The sequence below is a fragment of the Corythoichthys intestinalis genome, chromosome 9 (genome assembly GCF_030265065.1).
Source record: "Corythoichthys intestinalis isolate RoL2023-P3 chromosome 9, ASM3026506v1, whole genome shotgun sequence".
NCBI classification, from domain to species: Eukaryota; Metazoa; Chordata; class Actinopteri; order Syngnathiformes; family Syngnathidae; genus Corythoichthys; species Corythoichthys intestinalis.
The window spans coordinates 851,489-867,040 of NC_080403.1; the positions used below are offsets into that span (position 1 = coordinate 851,489).

At 38.9% G+C, this 15,552-nt stretch overlaps 1 protein-coding gene across 5 annotated transcripts in view; it reads right to left on the minus strand.

Moving 5' to 3' along the window:
- The window catches only part of plxnb1b (plexin b1b), a 189,709-nt gene that overhangs the window by 88,427 nt on the left and 85,730 nt on the right, over nucleotides 1-15,552 (minus strand). For all 5 annotated transcript variants that reach the window (XM_057847056.1, XM_057847057.1, XM_057847055.1 and 2 more), the window contains 2 exons: nucleotides 10,393-10,460; nucleotides 5,440-6,604 (listed from right to left, as the gene is read on the minus strand). In XM_057847056.1, coding sequence (XP_057703039.1) covers nucleotides 5,440-6,594 — 1,155 coding nt within the window. In that variant the 5' untranslated portion in view covers nucleotides 6,595-6,604; nucleotides 10,393-10,460. The remainder of the gene's footprint in view (nucleotides 1-5,439; nucleotides 6,605-10,392; nucleotides 10,461-15,552) is intronic.

A 15,552-nucleotide genomic window follows, 5' to 3' on the forward strand; every position in this document is an offset into this window, starting at 1 on the left:
AACGTATTCAGGTGTTAGAATGGCCCAATCAAAGTCCAGACCTGAATCCAATAGAGAATCTGTGGGCAGAGGTGAAGACTGTTCACAAACACTCTCCATGCAACCTCACTGAGCTCCAGCTGTTTTGCAAGGAAGAATGGGCAAGAATTTCAGTCTCGCGATCTGCAAAACTGAGACATATAACCCAAGCCACTTGCAGCTGTAATTGCAGCAAAAGGTAGCGCTGTAAAGGATTAATGCAAGGGGTCTGAATAATATTGTTCGCCCCACTTTTTAGGTTTTTATTTGTTAAAAAAGTATAAAAGATAAAATAAATTTCATTCCACATCACAATTGTGTCCCAATTAGTGTGGATTCTTGACAACATTTTGAATTTTATGTCTCTGCTTGAAAGGCTGAAATGTGGCCAAGGGTTGAAAAGTTCAAGGGGGCTTAAAAGTCCGTATAGTAAGTTTTGGTTTCTTCCTGTCAACAGTATAAATGACTTGCCTCTATTGTACTTCTTCGCACAATTGCTAGAACGCACCCTTTGCCTGTATCACATTTATGCCCAGAATATTCTGTTTATAAAGCCTTCGAAGGAAACCTTTTCATCTCCAGCCTCTCATTTACCAGCACTCACTGCCTGGCACGGCCAGAATGTTCTCGCTGTATTTTTCAAACACTGTGAGAATAGTCTGGGACCCAGCTCATTAATGGCCTCTCAAGCAAGAATAAAATCCTCCGTACAATCAGATTAGTTTATTTGCGTGACGTGTTCTTAATGAGCAACGTCACTCTTGCGCGCCGGAAGTCGTCTCCACAACAACACAGACGGCGAACAGGAGAGCCGAGAATACGTTCCAATCAGCGATAAATTCAGTTTTAAATTACCAAAAAAATATCGACACAAGTCATTGACAAGTCTGTCTCGTGCTAGCCATGTTGAATAAACTCCACTCTCCTCGTATGTTTACTTCTGTGTGCAAGTCCCTCGTCGCTTTACGAACGTCACGTCCGCCCGTCGCTGATTGGTCCACTCCGCTGTCGGTTTGCTGTGGCTTGCTCCGTCCTGGAAATTTTATCCGCTGAATGGTGGCCAGACTCAATAGCTGGGACGGCGATGAGTTTGGTGTACCAGGCTACATTCTCACCACCCGAAATTCAAAGAACACGCAAAGGACAAAGAGAGAAAATAGCGTCCTTCAACATAACTATTAATTAAAGAAAAAAAAAAAAAAAAAAAAACTCTTTCCAACCTTCTGCTGTGAATTGGAATTAGTTTATAACTAGTAGACTTCCAATCCATTTGAAGTGGAAGGTGGCAGCAAATATTTGGTGACTTCCTCTTGATTTTGGGGCATTTGTAGGTCACTTCCTGTTGATTTTGTTATGAACAGGAAGTGGCCCAGGAATGTCCCGAATTGAATAGGCAGTGACTCAAAATCAACAGCAAGTAACCTGTAAAGACCCTAAAATGAACAACAAGTTACCTTTAAATTCTCCCAAACCTTGGAAGACTGGCTTTGAATGCTCTGGTTTCAGTGCCATTGACGGCGTTCATTTGCCCCTCCCAGTCAAAATGAATTGGACGTCTAGCGCCATCAATAGCAGCCAATGAGTTAACAGACAATATTTGAGTGGAAAATTTTGCTAGCAACCTGTTGGTTCATTTAAAAAAAATGTTTTTTTATAAACACTGACACCTTTTTAGAACGATATATCAATTCTTGGTGGAAGCATATCGATAACCTTTTGGAATATGAAGTATTGCGATATATCTTAATTTCAATATGCTGTCACACCACTGCATGTTAAAATGTGAAAAGTTACAAATGGAAAGCTATAATAACCTTCGAGAGAGATCACATGTGATGTGCTTAAAATACCTAAAAAATAAATAAATAAAAAGCAGATGAGTGCGCTGTTAATCCCTGGTACAAGCAAGCAGGCCTTCGGCTCCCAGCCGGCCATCAGAAACGCACTCTTAAGCGAGCAGACAAGTGTGAGTCCATTCTCGGGGAAGGGGGGTGAGGGAGCGGGTTAATGTGTGTGATGCACACTAGGACCAGGATGCACCTCACCCAGGAGGTGCAGGCCCGTGGAGTGACAGTGTTCTTCCATGTTGTGTCTTTTTCGATTCAATGTCTGAAGTCAAGAAGACGTGTGCATACCATCACTGTCTTTGTTGTTCTTATTTCACCTTCCTCATAAAAATCTAATATCAATAAACTCCAAACATAACGGCCTCCGAGCCTTAATTAGGGTAGAGGTAGATCTTAATCACTTCCCAAACAAACTACATGTGCTACTTCCTACATGTGCCATTTAAAATTAAAGTTCAATGCCATTAAGTTATAAGGCTAACGATGTAATGTTTGGTGAATAAACAGTCATCCCTCAATTATCGCGGTTAATGGGGACCACAAACGATTGAGTAGAGTGAAAAACCACAAAGCTGTGTCACCCCCTGCGCCCCGTTTTTAACAAGCATATTTTTTAAATAGGATGATCTGAACAAACTAGTTCTAGCTGCAGTTTCTTTATATTCCAACTGAAAAAAAATCCCTACACTGTCATTGAAGCAGTTGCGGTTTCCAGATATGTTACATATTGGTGACCCGCCACTGCAGTTCCTCCGCAATTTTTGGCACTCAGCCACGACCTCGCCTGCCCATTCCACACTGATAACAATACACAACGTCCAACATCACACCCACTCAACGAATTCCCTCCGCTTACCGCGGCGAGGTAGGCTACTCACGCCCCAGCTTTAAATTAACGGATGCTTTGTGGCTGCCGGCGGTTCACTTTTGTGGCGAACATGGACTCAAAGGCATTTTCCTTGAGTCGTGCCCTGCTCTAGCTTCATCAAAAGTGGGTAGCGAAGGCGGCAAATATTTTACTCAATAGGAATAGCGGTACTTCAAAATAATATGAAGTAAAAGTAGTCATCCCAAAAAATGTATTCAAGTACAAGTAAAGTATTCGGTCAAAAGAGTAAGAGTACATAAGTGATGAGTAAGTGCTTACGATTTCTGATTATTTTTTTTACCCCCAGTACATCATCATCATCATCATCATCTACTAGTATATGAATTGTTATCATTATAATACCATAACCTCACATTGCATAACATGACCATATTGGGCCAGAAAATGGACAAAAATCATCTTATGATTGCGGAAAGTATTTTGATCAATTAAGAGTAGTGTTACTTCAAAATAATATTATTTAAGTAAAAGTAGTCATTCAAAAAATATACTCAATTACAATTAAAAAGGTATTCAGCTAAAAGAATACTTAATGTGTAGCTACTATGAATAACTGCTTACAATGCCACATTTTTTTTTATTTATTTTTTTTTAATAATGGCATATTTTTCGCAACACAACGTCATCTATATGAGCTGTTATTTTTATACTGTACTATAACCCATTATATGACCATATTAGGCCCCCCCAAAAAAACCTTGTAAAAATCATCATGTAGAATAATCTACAGAAATTGAACATCACCTTTCCAAGGAGCTTGAGTGCCCTCTAGTGGAGAAAATGTATTTCCTAACATGACATTGAAACGATCAAAGCTTCGGATTTCCGTCTTATATTGTTGCCAAATAGAAACTGGGCGAGAGCTTCAAATCCGCGCATTCAAGTAAGGTTGATTTCAGTGTTTTATGTAAAATAGTTTATCTTATCAACACTTTCAAGATGTCACGTGATCATGGAACTTCCCATTGCAGGCTTATGTTTGGTCATGTGACAGTATTGTTACGTCTGATTGGTATAATGACTGAGTCAGTGTTTTAGTGTCAACAACAACAAAAAATTTTTTATTTTATATGGTCAAAACCAGTCTTTGAATAGCTGTCCACTGTCGTGACCACTGTCCCTGAAATAGTCATTGACAATATCGATATACTGTAATTTGTATCAATTTCATCCCCTTATCCGATGAAAATCGTTAAGGTATTAATTAGGCCGGCATGATACAGTACATCGTTTGAACATCGCCATTGCGATGTCTGCTTGTCCCATCGCAGAAGGTGCGATTGATTTTTTTTTTTTAGCACGCAAACTTGTATTTGCTTCATAAAAGCAGCATGTGTGTGGCCTCCTGAATAGACAGGAATGTTCATCATTCACAGACGAACCACCTTGCCTGGATTAAAAAGTATTATTGAAATACAATATGGTCATAGTGAGTCAAACCAAAGTCTTGCCAAACAGAGCTATTCAAGTCAATCCTTCTAGTTATTAATATCGCAATATATATCAAAATACTGGATATCGCAAACCACCAAAAAGTCAAAATGACAGTTTTTTTCCCAATATCACTCAGCCCTAGTATCAATGAAATCACATTTCTAAGCAGTATCAATAATGGACTCAAAATTCTTACAAATTTCCATCCTCAGCTATGATATGCGTATACGGTATTCTTCTTCAAGCTTAAAAGTTAATCTCCTTTAAGGCTGCACCAACTAATCGATTAAAATCGATTAATTAGTTTCAAACTAATTTGATAACCGATTTTTTCCAGCAGCTATGGGTAGTACCGTTTGGATTCCTGTTTGTGTGTAATGTGAGACGCTCACGCCAGTGATTGGAGCAAGAGAGATTTGAGTTCACTGCTACACTAACATTGGGTTGCTGAATCAGTACAGTAATTTTACGAAGTGCCAAGTAGCGTTAGATTGTATTTTATGTTGTTACAAACAGTGGGCCTCCGTCAGAGGTGATTATATGAAGCCAATTATTTTGTTTGTATTCTTTGTTGCTAAGACGTTACTACTTAACACGGAGCGCTAAGCTAGTTAGCGATGATGCTAATTAAGGTCTTAAGTTTCCGCTTGTATTGTTTTGGAGAGCATATTAGCACTTCAGTTACTGTTAAATAGTAAAGTTGTCTCATTTCTATTTATAAAGAAACCAAACACGTAAACCCATTCATATAACAGTCAAATTCTCAAAATGAGTCACTGACACAATTTATATCAGCGCTTTACCTACAAGAAAAAAAATACACTTTTATTATTTGAATGAACAGTCTGTTTTGTGTACTGAGAAAGTCTTAATGCTTTATACTCAAAACCTTTATTAAAAGCTTTTAATAGGTTTTATGTATGTAAAACAGTTGTAGACTATTGTTAAGTCAGGAAGCTGTAATAAAATATTTTTGAAGGAAATAGTCATCCATTTTGTCCATGCCTAAAACAACTTGTGAAAGTAATGGAAAAATATTAAGATTTATCCAATTAATCATTGAATCGTCCGATTAATCAACTGTAAAAATAATCGTTAGTGGAAGCACTAATTTCTTTAATGAGTGGTTAGAGCCCAAACCAATGTAAATAATAACAACAAAAACCATAATGATGGTGGACACCTCACAAATTTAAAAGCACAATAAATGGCACAATGTTTGTTTTTAAAAGTAATGTTTGTGTCACTCACCTCAAGTAAGTTGACGCATTTCGATTTGACTTCATACTCAATGTAGGCCGCCTCCATTCCGGACTCTTGGCCCATCTGTGTGTAACATAGGTCTCTGGTGGAGTTAATCCTGCGGTCCACATCTTCCAGGTTGAACACGCATAGGGCAGATTCCTCACTCGGTCGGTTTGACGAAGCTAGCCGAGTGGAAAAAACCCCAAGAACAATCTCAGACCCTTGACTCATTTTGCCATCTTTGGAAAACCCGAGCTGAACCGCTTGAAGGAGATTATAATTTTTTCCTGCTCGGGAACGACACGTCAAGGGCACTTCCACGTATGAATAATAGGCTTGATCGTCCAAACATAAACGAGAGATGTAGGTACGGTACTCGCGTGATTTTGACCTCAAGTCACGTCTGTAGAAAAGGAAGTACACGTGATGACGGTGGGCAAAGGATGCAACAAAATGATGGTCGTATTCAGAGAGACGCCCGGCCACAGCCAACTTTGCAGTTTCCTCATAAGAAAAGATGGGTTCCTGGTCCAGGTTTCTTGTGGCAATGGGTGGATGGCTGCTTGTGTAGCCTCGCCCTACAAAAAGAACCGGCTGCCTGTTCGGATGAGACTGAACGATGAGCCCAACAGTACTGACATTGGGATGATTAGCCGCTACATACTGGGTATCCACCGGCGTCTCCGTAGAGAATAGGACTTTGTTGACAGAATCAAGACTTCGTTTTTGGCAGATACCTTGGCTGACACTGCCGCAAGTAATGAGTTCCATGGAGTATGCGTCAATCAGTAAAAGCTTGTTGTGGTTGCTCGTAAGCTTTGCTTGAGGGCAGTTACTCTCAGTTACAGGAGGCAAGCACTCTTGACTATCTATGATTGGTCCGGTGTGGTCCTGAAGTTCAAGCTGGAGAAATTTATCCAATTGAAACAAGTTGTCCCGCGCTCCGACATAAACTCGACCCACACTCGGGTGAGGATGCAACGCGAGGTGCTCAAATTCTGTATCATTCCGTATAAAGGTGGGATAATTGCTAGATGAGTCTGTTCCTTGTACAGCAAAACCAGGCTTTGAGGTAAGGCCCCAGAAAGTCGCAAGTACAGCCATCAATAGCATGGATCGAACTGCTATCACTGGAAGTTGACATATCACCCACGGTGGCATGGCAGCAGATCTAATGGAAAGAATAGAAGAAAGACAAGACTCTTAAAAACAATCTACACCCAATGAAAATAGAGAACCCTAGTCCTCGTTCACTGTGTCCAAATTTAAATACCGTATTTTTCAGACTATAAATCGCTCCAGCGTGTTAAACCTGAGTTATGCTTCTGCGTTGCGGTGACGGCTTAGCGACTACAGCGTCAATGAGCATTCGATAGTTCTGCGTCAAGGGAATGCGTTGCTCTGTAATTCACCGCCAAGCCACTAGAGGGGTGTGGCGTTGTGTTTGTACGGTTTTGGGGGACTCTTGTCGACTTGCTCTAGTTTTCTTTCGGTTACACAACAATGCCAACGGAGATGGAACGCTTGAATGTGTATCTTCAGCTGATCAACATTGTACAACAAATCTTGATCATACAAATGTTGAGGCGCAGGCGACGGTTGCGGAGGTGGTCGTTAGCGCAAGAATGTTTGTAAATGGCAGTGATTTCGCGCTGAACCGCAAACAACAGTCTGAGCGGATCAATCACAGTCCATTTGTGTCACGTCACCACGCGTTGATGCGACACGTAGTCAGAATGGCGGCGGGTCGTAAATCGGGTCTGCCTTGATTGCGTACGTCTGCCGCAGAAGCATAACTCAGCCTTAAGTCACATAAGAAAAAAAAAAGCATAATAATCAGGTGTGAAAGAACCGTCTGGTGCACAGTTCTGGTAAAAGATTCAGGACCGGAGCGGTACTTTGATCCCGAAAAAATATGACGGCAACTGTCAAAAGAAAATCTACAAACGTCAGATTTACATGCACAAGTGTTGCCAACAAGCCTAATAATGTGCTAGTGTAGCGTCATCAGTTTCCACCGATATTTATTATCTATTATTAGCCCAACAACTCTGTTTTAGTGTATCAGAGTCTGACGAGTCGCGTAGATGTGCGCAGAAAACCACCCTGGACTAAGCTATCTGTTCAATTGGCTGATAGACTGAGGTGATCAGCATGGATAGTTCGCTCTGATTGGTTCAAATTCACGTGTTTTCTGGAACAAGACAAAAAGAACAAACCAGAAAGGTAACAAACAAACAAACTTGTTGAATTAATAAAAATGATCAGATCTTTACCAGATTAGATCTTTCATGTTGATGTGCACATTTAGATTTATTTATATTCATTTATGGTCGTCTACTTATTTGCCTGTAATTTTAAAAAAGTTGATCTTCGCATTATTTCAAAATATATCATATATAACCATCTCAATGTGTTTAATGTACAGTGATCACTCGTTTTTCGCGGTTAATGGGGACCAGAACCCGCTGCGATAAGTGAAAAACTACAAAGCAGCGCCCCAACCTCTTCAAAAAAAAAAAAAAAAAACTTGAATATAGTCCAGAGTTTATAGCTATTAAAAAATACATTAAGTAAGATAGAATTCTGGTGCTAATGGTGATAGTTAAAGTAAATGGTTGTACATTTTCTATATACTGTAGATGGAAACTAGTATGTAAAAGTTTATATGTCTACAAATTAGGGCTGTCAAAATTATCGCGTTAACGGGCGTTAATTATTTTTTTTAAAATTAATAACGTTAAAATATTTGACGCAATTAACGCATGCAATGAATGACCCGCTCGCACAATGCCTCAAACAGATTACAACAGCGGTCTCAAACCGACTCCACAAAGGGCCGCAGTGGGTCCTGGTTTTTGTTCCAACAGATCCAGCACAAACAGTTCAACCAATGAGGTTTCTACTAACATAAGCAGCACCTGATTGCAATCAACTGATTACACTTGTAAGAAACCAGATTGGTGAAAAGGTATTTGTCTCGTTTGGTTGGAATGAAATCCAGTACCCCCTGCGGCCCTTTGAGGACCGGTTTGAGACCACTGGATTACAATGAGGCCGTTTATGGACATTAAGAGTGAAGAGAATGCCACCGGCCGCTTGGGGGCAGCGCCGTTCCATACTCATGTTATTTCTTCTAAACGTGGGAGAATTAGTAGTTGTGAGACGTTTATGCTGTATTCACAATGCAATGCAAATTGCTATTTGTGCTCCACACATATTTCGGTAAGTTTTCTTTCTTTTAGTGGCAATTATGTGTCTCTTGTTGTATTTTGGGTAAGATATGTACAGATACTGTATATGTTATACAGTAAAGGCGAGTGGACACAGGCGTTCTTTGGACCGCGCAGTTTATTGGCATAAGCTTCGGCAACTCCTTCACAACAAACATAAGTATCGTTTAGTGAAAGCACAACAAAAATAATATTCCTATCTCTCAAAAAAAAAAATAAAAAAAATAAAATAATGTTCACAAAAAGAAAAGCACTTCAGTCTATAGTAATGAGGCCCTATTCTGACACACAGTTAAACAACAATGCAAAATGAACTGGCATTCCATATCAAAATCGCTATGCAAAATACACGTAAAACTTTTCACTCTTTTTATTATTGTTATTTTTATTCTTCTTATTATTATATTAACTCTACTTTTGATTGAAAATTTTACAAATTTTATTAAAACGAAAACATGAAGAGGGGTTTTAATATAAAATTACTATAACTTGTAACTATAACATTTATCGTTTATGAACTACAAGTCTTTCTATCCGTGGATCACTTTAACAGAAAGAATGTTAATGCCATTTGTGGATTTATTGTTACAATAAACAAATACAGTACTGATGTACAGTATGTTGTATGTATATATCCGTTGTGTGTCTTATCTTTCCATTCCAACAATAATTTACATAAAAATATATCATATTTTAGAGATGGTTTGAATTGCGATTAATTGCGATTAATTACGATTAATTAATTTTTAAGCTGTAATTTACTCGATTAAAAATTTTAATCGTTTGACAGCCCTAATTTATTTATATTCATTTATGGTCGTCTACTTATTTGCCTGTAATTTTAAAAAAGTTGATCTTTGCATTATTTCAAAATATATAATATATAACCATCTCAATGTGTTTAATATAACGTGATCACTCGTTTTTCGCGGTTAATGGGGACCAGAACCCGCTGCGATAAGTGAAAAACTACAAAGTAGCGCCCCAACCCACCCAAAAAAAAAAAAAAAAAAACTATAACAATAATGACCAGCCAAGACTTGTTATCGTTGTTTGCAGATGTGAAAGCAAGTTCAGCTTTACATTATTAAAGTGTAAATCGTCCCTCATTTTTTTGTGAGCATCACAGTATAGAATTAACAGGTCATTTTGGTTGAGTCGTTCCTTTAATAGTTTTGCATATAAGTCCCTGCAGATTATAAGATGAAAAATACTAAAAATAATTTTGTTGTACATAGTCCAGTTGCTATCTTATTTATTATTATTTTTGTCTATTATTATTATTTCTTTATTTTTTTATGCTCTGTGTTTTTATACGCATGTTAACACGTGGGGAGAGAGGAAAGCAATTTCATCTGTGCTGTATGTTCTACGTATATGCATATTTGACAATAAAGCTGAACTTGAAATACAGCATTTGCTTTTTTATTATACATGTGTGCTCAACTCTTCATTGCAGAACATATTAGCATTTTTTTGTATTTTTTTTTTTTATAACATGCTAATATGCTATGACTCTTTATAGAAAATATTTGTTGTCAATGAAGTATTATTTGAGTTTCTCTCAAAATAAATCCTTTTCATTGTGGTTTGCTTCCTAGACTTCAATGCTTAAGAGTAACAAAAAATATAAAAACATTGTGTCATGCATTTTGACTAAAATAATCATTCCTTTTCATATCAACTTCAACAAAAGCACAGTGTATTCAATATTTTAAGAGCCCACCATTTGTTTTCTTTGGTGTTTCACAGGGGCATTCAGCCTCTTAACTTTCCGGCAGTTGTTGCATACATCTGAAAACAAAGAATAAAAAAATGTATATTAATAAAAGGTCAAAGTTATGATTAAAAGTGATTACAATATAGGTTGTCAACGGAAAACGCATGCTTTCAACGTTAAGACTTCATTGCTGGAATACTTTTTAAAATCATTGCAGTATACATAATTAAGGTCCATGGGAAGCTTTTTTTTATTCAAATTCCGGTCACATAAGGTATCTTACTACATCCTTTTTGCATGTAAAAAAGCCCCCAGTAAGTAGTTTCAATCCAAGAGGGCTGTAATTACCCTGAAGTGAATTGGTCCTACTAAAAGAGCTTCACTCATTGCTAGGATACAACATACAAAAGGTCTTAAATTTCAGAATCCCCCAGCACAATACAGAAAAAGAAAAAAATGAAAATGTGTTCACTTTATGATCACTTCCCCAAGTTTCCCCCCTATATTCTTTCATGTCTACATGAAATATAAGGAATGGCATTAACTGTCAAAAATTCAGGAGCAACTACAGATTTTTTTTCATTTTTTAAATGTATTAATTCTTTAAAGTTCAAAACAAGACCTGCCCATTCTGTCCGTCTGTCAAATACAGTGAGGAGCAGAAGTATGTGTACCCTTTTGGACGTTTTTAAAACGTAGTATGACAACTCTTTGAGTGTCATAATTTTTGCTGATTCTCAGGGGTATAAATACTTATGAACCCCAATAAATGACAAATTATTACAAAAAAAAAAATAATACAATGTGATTTCTGGATTTTTTTAGATTATGTCTCTACGAGTGGAAATGCATCTATGATTGGAATTTCAGACCTCTACCCATTTTCTAAGTGGGTGAACTTGCAAAATCACAAGGGGTGCAAATACTTCTGCACAAAAATGGCGTGATCTGCCCGATTTCCGCTCAAGTGATAGGGACATCCCTAGATGTTAAAATTAGGGGTGTGAAAAAAATATCGAAATGGTGATATATCATGATAGTATGTATCACAAAAGGTTTTCAATAAGCTCATGCCAAGAATCGAGATATTGTTTTAAAAATGTTCAAAAAAAATAAATAAAGAAAGGAAACCAACAGGTTGCTACCAAAATCCTCCACCATAATAGTGTCTCAGTTAACTCTATGGCTGCCATTAATCCACTGGGACTGGGAAGGGTGAATGAAAGTTCATTCAAAACCAGAGCATTCAGGCACTTTTTCTGATATTCGTGGCAATCACAGGTCACGTCCTGTTCTGTTAGCCAAAATCAACAGGAAGTGACCCATAAAATGCCCCAAAATCAACAGGTAATGACAAAAAAAATGGCCCGAAATTGCCTCGTTGCCTGGCATTGGCTACCACTGACTGGCATAGAAGTGGGAGGGGCCCATTTGAAGAGAGAGGGGTTCATTCGCTGCCACTCTCAAAGTTCAAATTGATTGGACATCATGAACTTCATCTTGAACTTACTGCAGAAAGATGTGGTTTTTCTGATTATTAGTTGTCTTGTAGAACATCCTAGAATGATTTCCTGACCAGTGTATCGCTAATTGTTGTATCGCCATATTGTTATCGTGCGCTTTGTATCGCAAATGATATCATATCATGAGGTACCAAGAGGTTCCCACTCCTAGTTATAGTAATAATAGTTGTCACAATAACTTACAGTATAAAGACTAGCAAACGGAGGTCAGAGAAGGACCGTCGAGATTGTAGACACACCCGGACTAGCTTTCTTGGGACCCATGTTGATTTCTCTCACAAGAAAATCCGCCTTACGGAAATGATGAGATGACAGTGAAATATCGACGCTATTGTAAATTGTCGCATTTCGAGCTTGTCGTCATATGTTGATTTTTTTTTAGTCGGACAATATCGGGATATCGGTTAAAAAGTCATTATCGAACAACTGTACTTAATGTTTGTTAGGACGTATGACTGATCAATAGCCGTTTTTGGCACAAAAGTTTGCAAAAGGTCAATTGCAATCAAAAAAAAAAAAAAAAAAAAAAAAAACTACACAACTACAGCACTTCAACCAAGACAGACTTCTATGTATTTCAATTTATCTTATGCATGAAACGTAAAAAATATTTGAAAATGACTTTAGTGCCTCTAACAAGATAAAGTGCTGCAGGTAGAATCCCAGAATACTGGCCTTTCCTAAGAGGAAATCAATGCACCACTGCACATCATGTGATGAAGCTGAAACAGACTGGAAAACAGTTGACTTACACCCAGCACTTAGAGTGACTGGACCCTGCACATCAGCAGACACTGTGACAGTAAACTGGGACACTGATTTTGATGTTACAAAGGCATTATATTGCACTGTATCACTTTTAATAAACCACACAAATAGCATGATTGTCAAGAAAGAGGTGGATGGTAACAAAAAGAGGTTATCTCACCACCACTTACTGACTGTAGCCCACGCGCTATTACTTTCCTGTAGTTTGACAACAAAACTATTAATCGATGAACTTGAGTAATTCAATTAGAAAAAAGCTTTGTATCAAATTTTGCTGCTTTGAGGATTCATTTAATTAGTGTGGCATTGTAATGGTTTATTGTGAAAGTGTTTGCATTTAGTTTTATCGATTTGGGTGGACACACTACCCTATAGTGGCAACAGTGAAAATGCCATAACTGGTCCACCCACTTTTCACTTCTTAACAGTGGCTACGTCAGCCTATGTGGCTCCTCCCATTTCGCTGCCACACATCCCAATTTTAAACTGGGATTGGTGCTAGCTTTGGTTTCGACAACTTTAAATACCTTTGAGCCAGCTGTTGCTCACTTTACAGCGTTGCAATTTTGAAACCATTTTAAATGACCGTTCCTCCGCGGCAATTCGGCTCAAGGCAGAGTAAACCTTTATCACTTGTCACCTACAAAAATAGTTGATGAGAATGTGTTTTAACGAATACGCCCGTTTTCTCGTTGCACACGCGTGAGTGGATGAGAAATGAACTGGCATTGGCTCTGCCTCAAGCTCACTCTCTCCCTGCAAGCTCTTTCCTTCCTCCATTCGTACTTCACTTTTTTGTAAGCTTATACAAGGTCACTGTCGACATATCAGCCCATCCTATTTAATTACCTCTCTCATTATTAGCAGATGTGAATACTTGGTTTTAACTCTGTTTAAAAGTGTGTGTCAAGATTCTATAATTTCACACCACGAGACACGTTCATGACAATCGCAATTTTGATTTCAGTATGCATATTGTTAGGGGCTTAAGCCTGAGTTATGCTCCCGCGTTGCGGTGACGGCGAGCGACTACGGCGTCATTCGACATTCGATGGTTCTCCGGCCAGGTGACGCTTAGCTCTGTAATTCACCGCCAAGCCCCTAGAGGGGTGTGGCGTTATGTTTGTATGGTTTTGGGGCATGCTTGTTGACTCTTGTCTAGTTTAACAGAGGAAAAAAATTAATAAACAATGCAAGAGGGAACGCTCGAATGTGGATCTTCAGCTCATCAACATTGAATAAATGTTGATCCTACAAATGTTGAGGCACAGGCGACACAGAAGACTGTTTCGAGGCGGTCTGTCTACCTTTTGATGCCGCATAGAGTTCTAGCCTCGGGTGGAAACCAGCTAGCTTTGGCTGCTAGCTTCAAACTGGCGCCGAGCTCTGTGTCCAGAGTTTTGTCCGAGGTCTGCAAAGCCTTTCAGCCCAATTTGTTTGCAGTGTTCTACAACCAGCCAGTGGGAAGCCATAGCAGATTTCTAGCGTCTATGGAACTTCCCAAACTGCGTTGGAAGCCTTGATGTCAACATTATCATAAAAGCACCGAGGCACTCTGAATCAGTGATGATGTATCGTGTGTGAACTGTCTGTTGTTGAAAATTAAACATCAAAACAACTCTTTTGGCACTGAACCTGTGCTTTATTCTTCAGATACTTGAAGTGTGACACATAAATAAGTCACAGACTCACAGCAAACATATGTACACAATGTTGATGTTGAAGTGCACCAACCAATAATACTACATAAAATGTTAAAAAGCTGGCAGTGTTTGGCCGGCTGGGTCACTACTTCGTGTGGCCACTCGATTACGAACACACACGTCTCGGTGGTTCTTCCATTTTTATGTTCAATCGCTGAACTTGCCATTTGGCAATCTTTATGATGTATTGACGAGACTTGCTCTTCGATGATACTCCCATCAGCTTGGTCCATTTTTGCATGTAGAAAAATAATGTTTGATTCTATTCTACAATGGCGGTGATTTTGCACTGAACCGAAAACGACAGCCAGAGCGGACCAATCACAGTCCATTTCCGCCACGTCATATGCGTCGACGTGACGCTAGGGTTTGAAAATTCAATAGGCACACGTCAGGCTACACCGCAGGGTCGTAAATCTGGTCTTCTTTGACAGCGCAGGCCTGACACGGAAGCATAACTCTGCCTGTATTCTTCAGTTTTCTGCTCAAAGGGGTGAGAAGAGAGAAGATCTACTTGTGGGAAGTGAACGTCGCAGAGGGCATGTATAGACATATACGCAATACTATGTGCAGCCAACACTCCCTTGCGAGAGTCTATGATACATGCTGTTTCACTGTAAGCGTAAATAGCGAAGCCGAGCCAACACATCCTTATTCACCGGATACGTTGCAACGTATGAAGTACCAAGTACCAAGAGAAGTGCACACTATAGAGCGATTTGTCAAATTTTAGCAGAATTGTTTTCAGCCATTTGTGGTGTATCTCTACCAATAAATCTTAAAGATGGAAGAAAATAAGGCTGGGCCGTCTGGTCTCAGGCTATGTAGATATATCTACTGACAATACTCAAACCACGCTTTGCTTAAGTCCCAACTGTCTGTCCGTAAACTACCTTAATTTTCGAACTACAAAGGCACACCTATTAGCCGCCACCCACCAAATTTGACACGTAAATGGCATTTGTTCACATACAAGCAAGACCGGACTATAAACTGCAGCTGTCCTCACTGCATTATGGGATATTTACACCAAGATATTACCTGGTAACACTTTATTTGACAGCGGCGTCATAAGACCGTCATAATTATACATGATACTGTCATGAGCATTAATTAATGCTTATGACAGATGTCTTTTCGTGTCATCCAGCAGATGATCTCACTTTTGAATG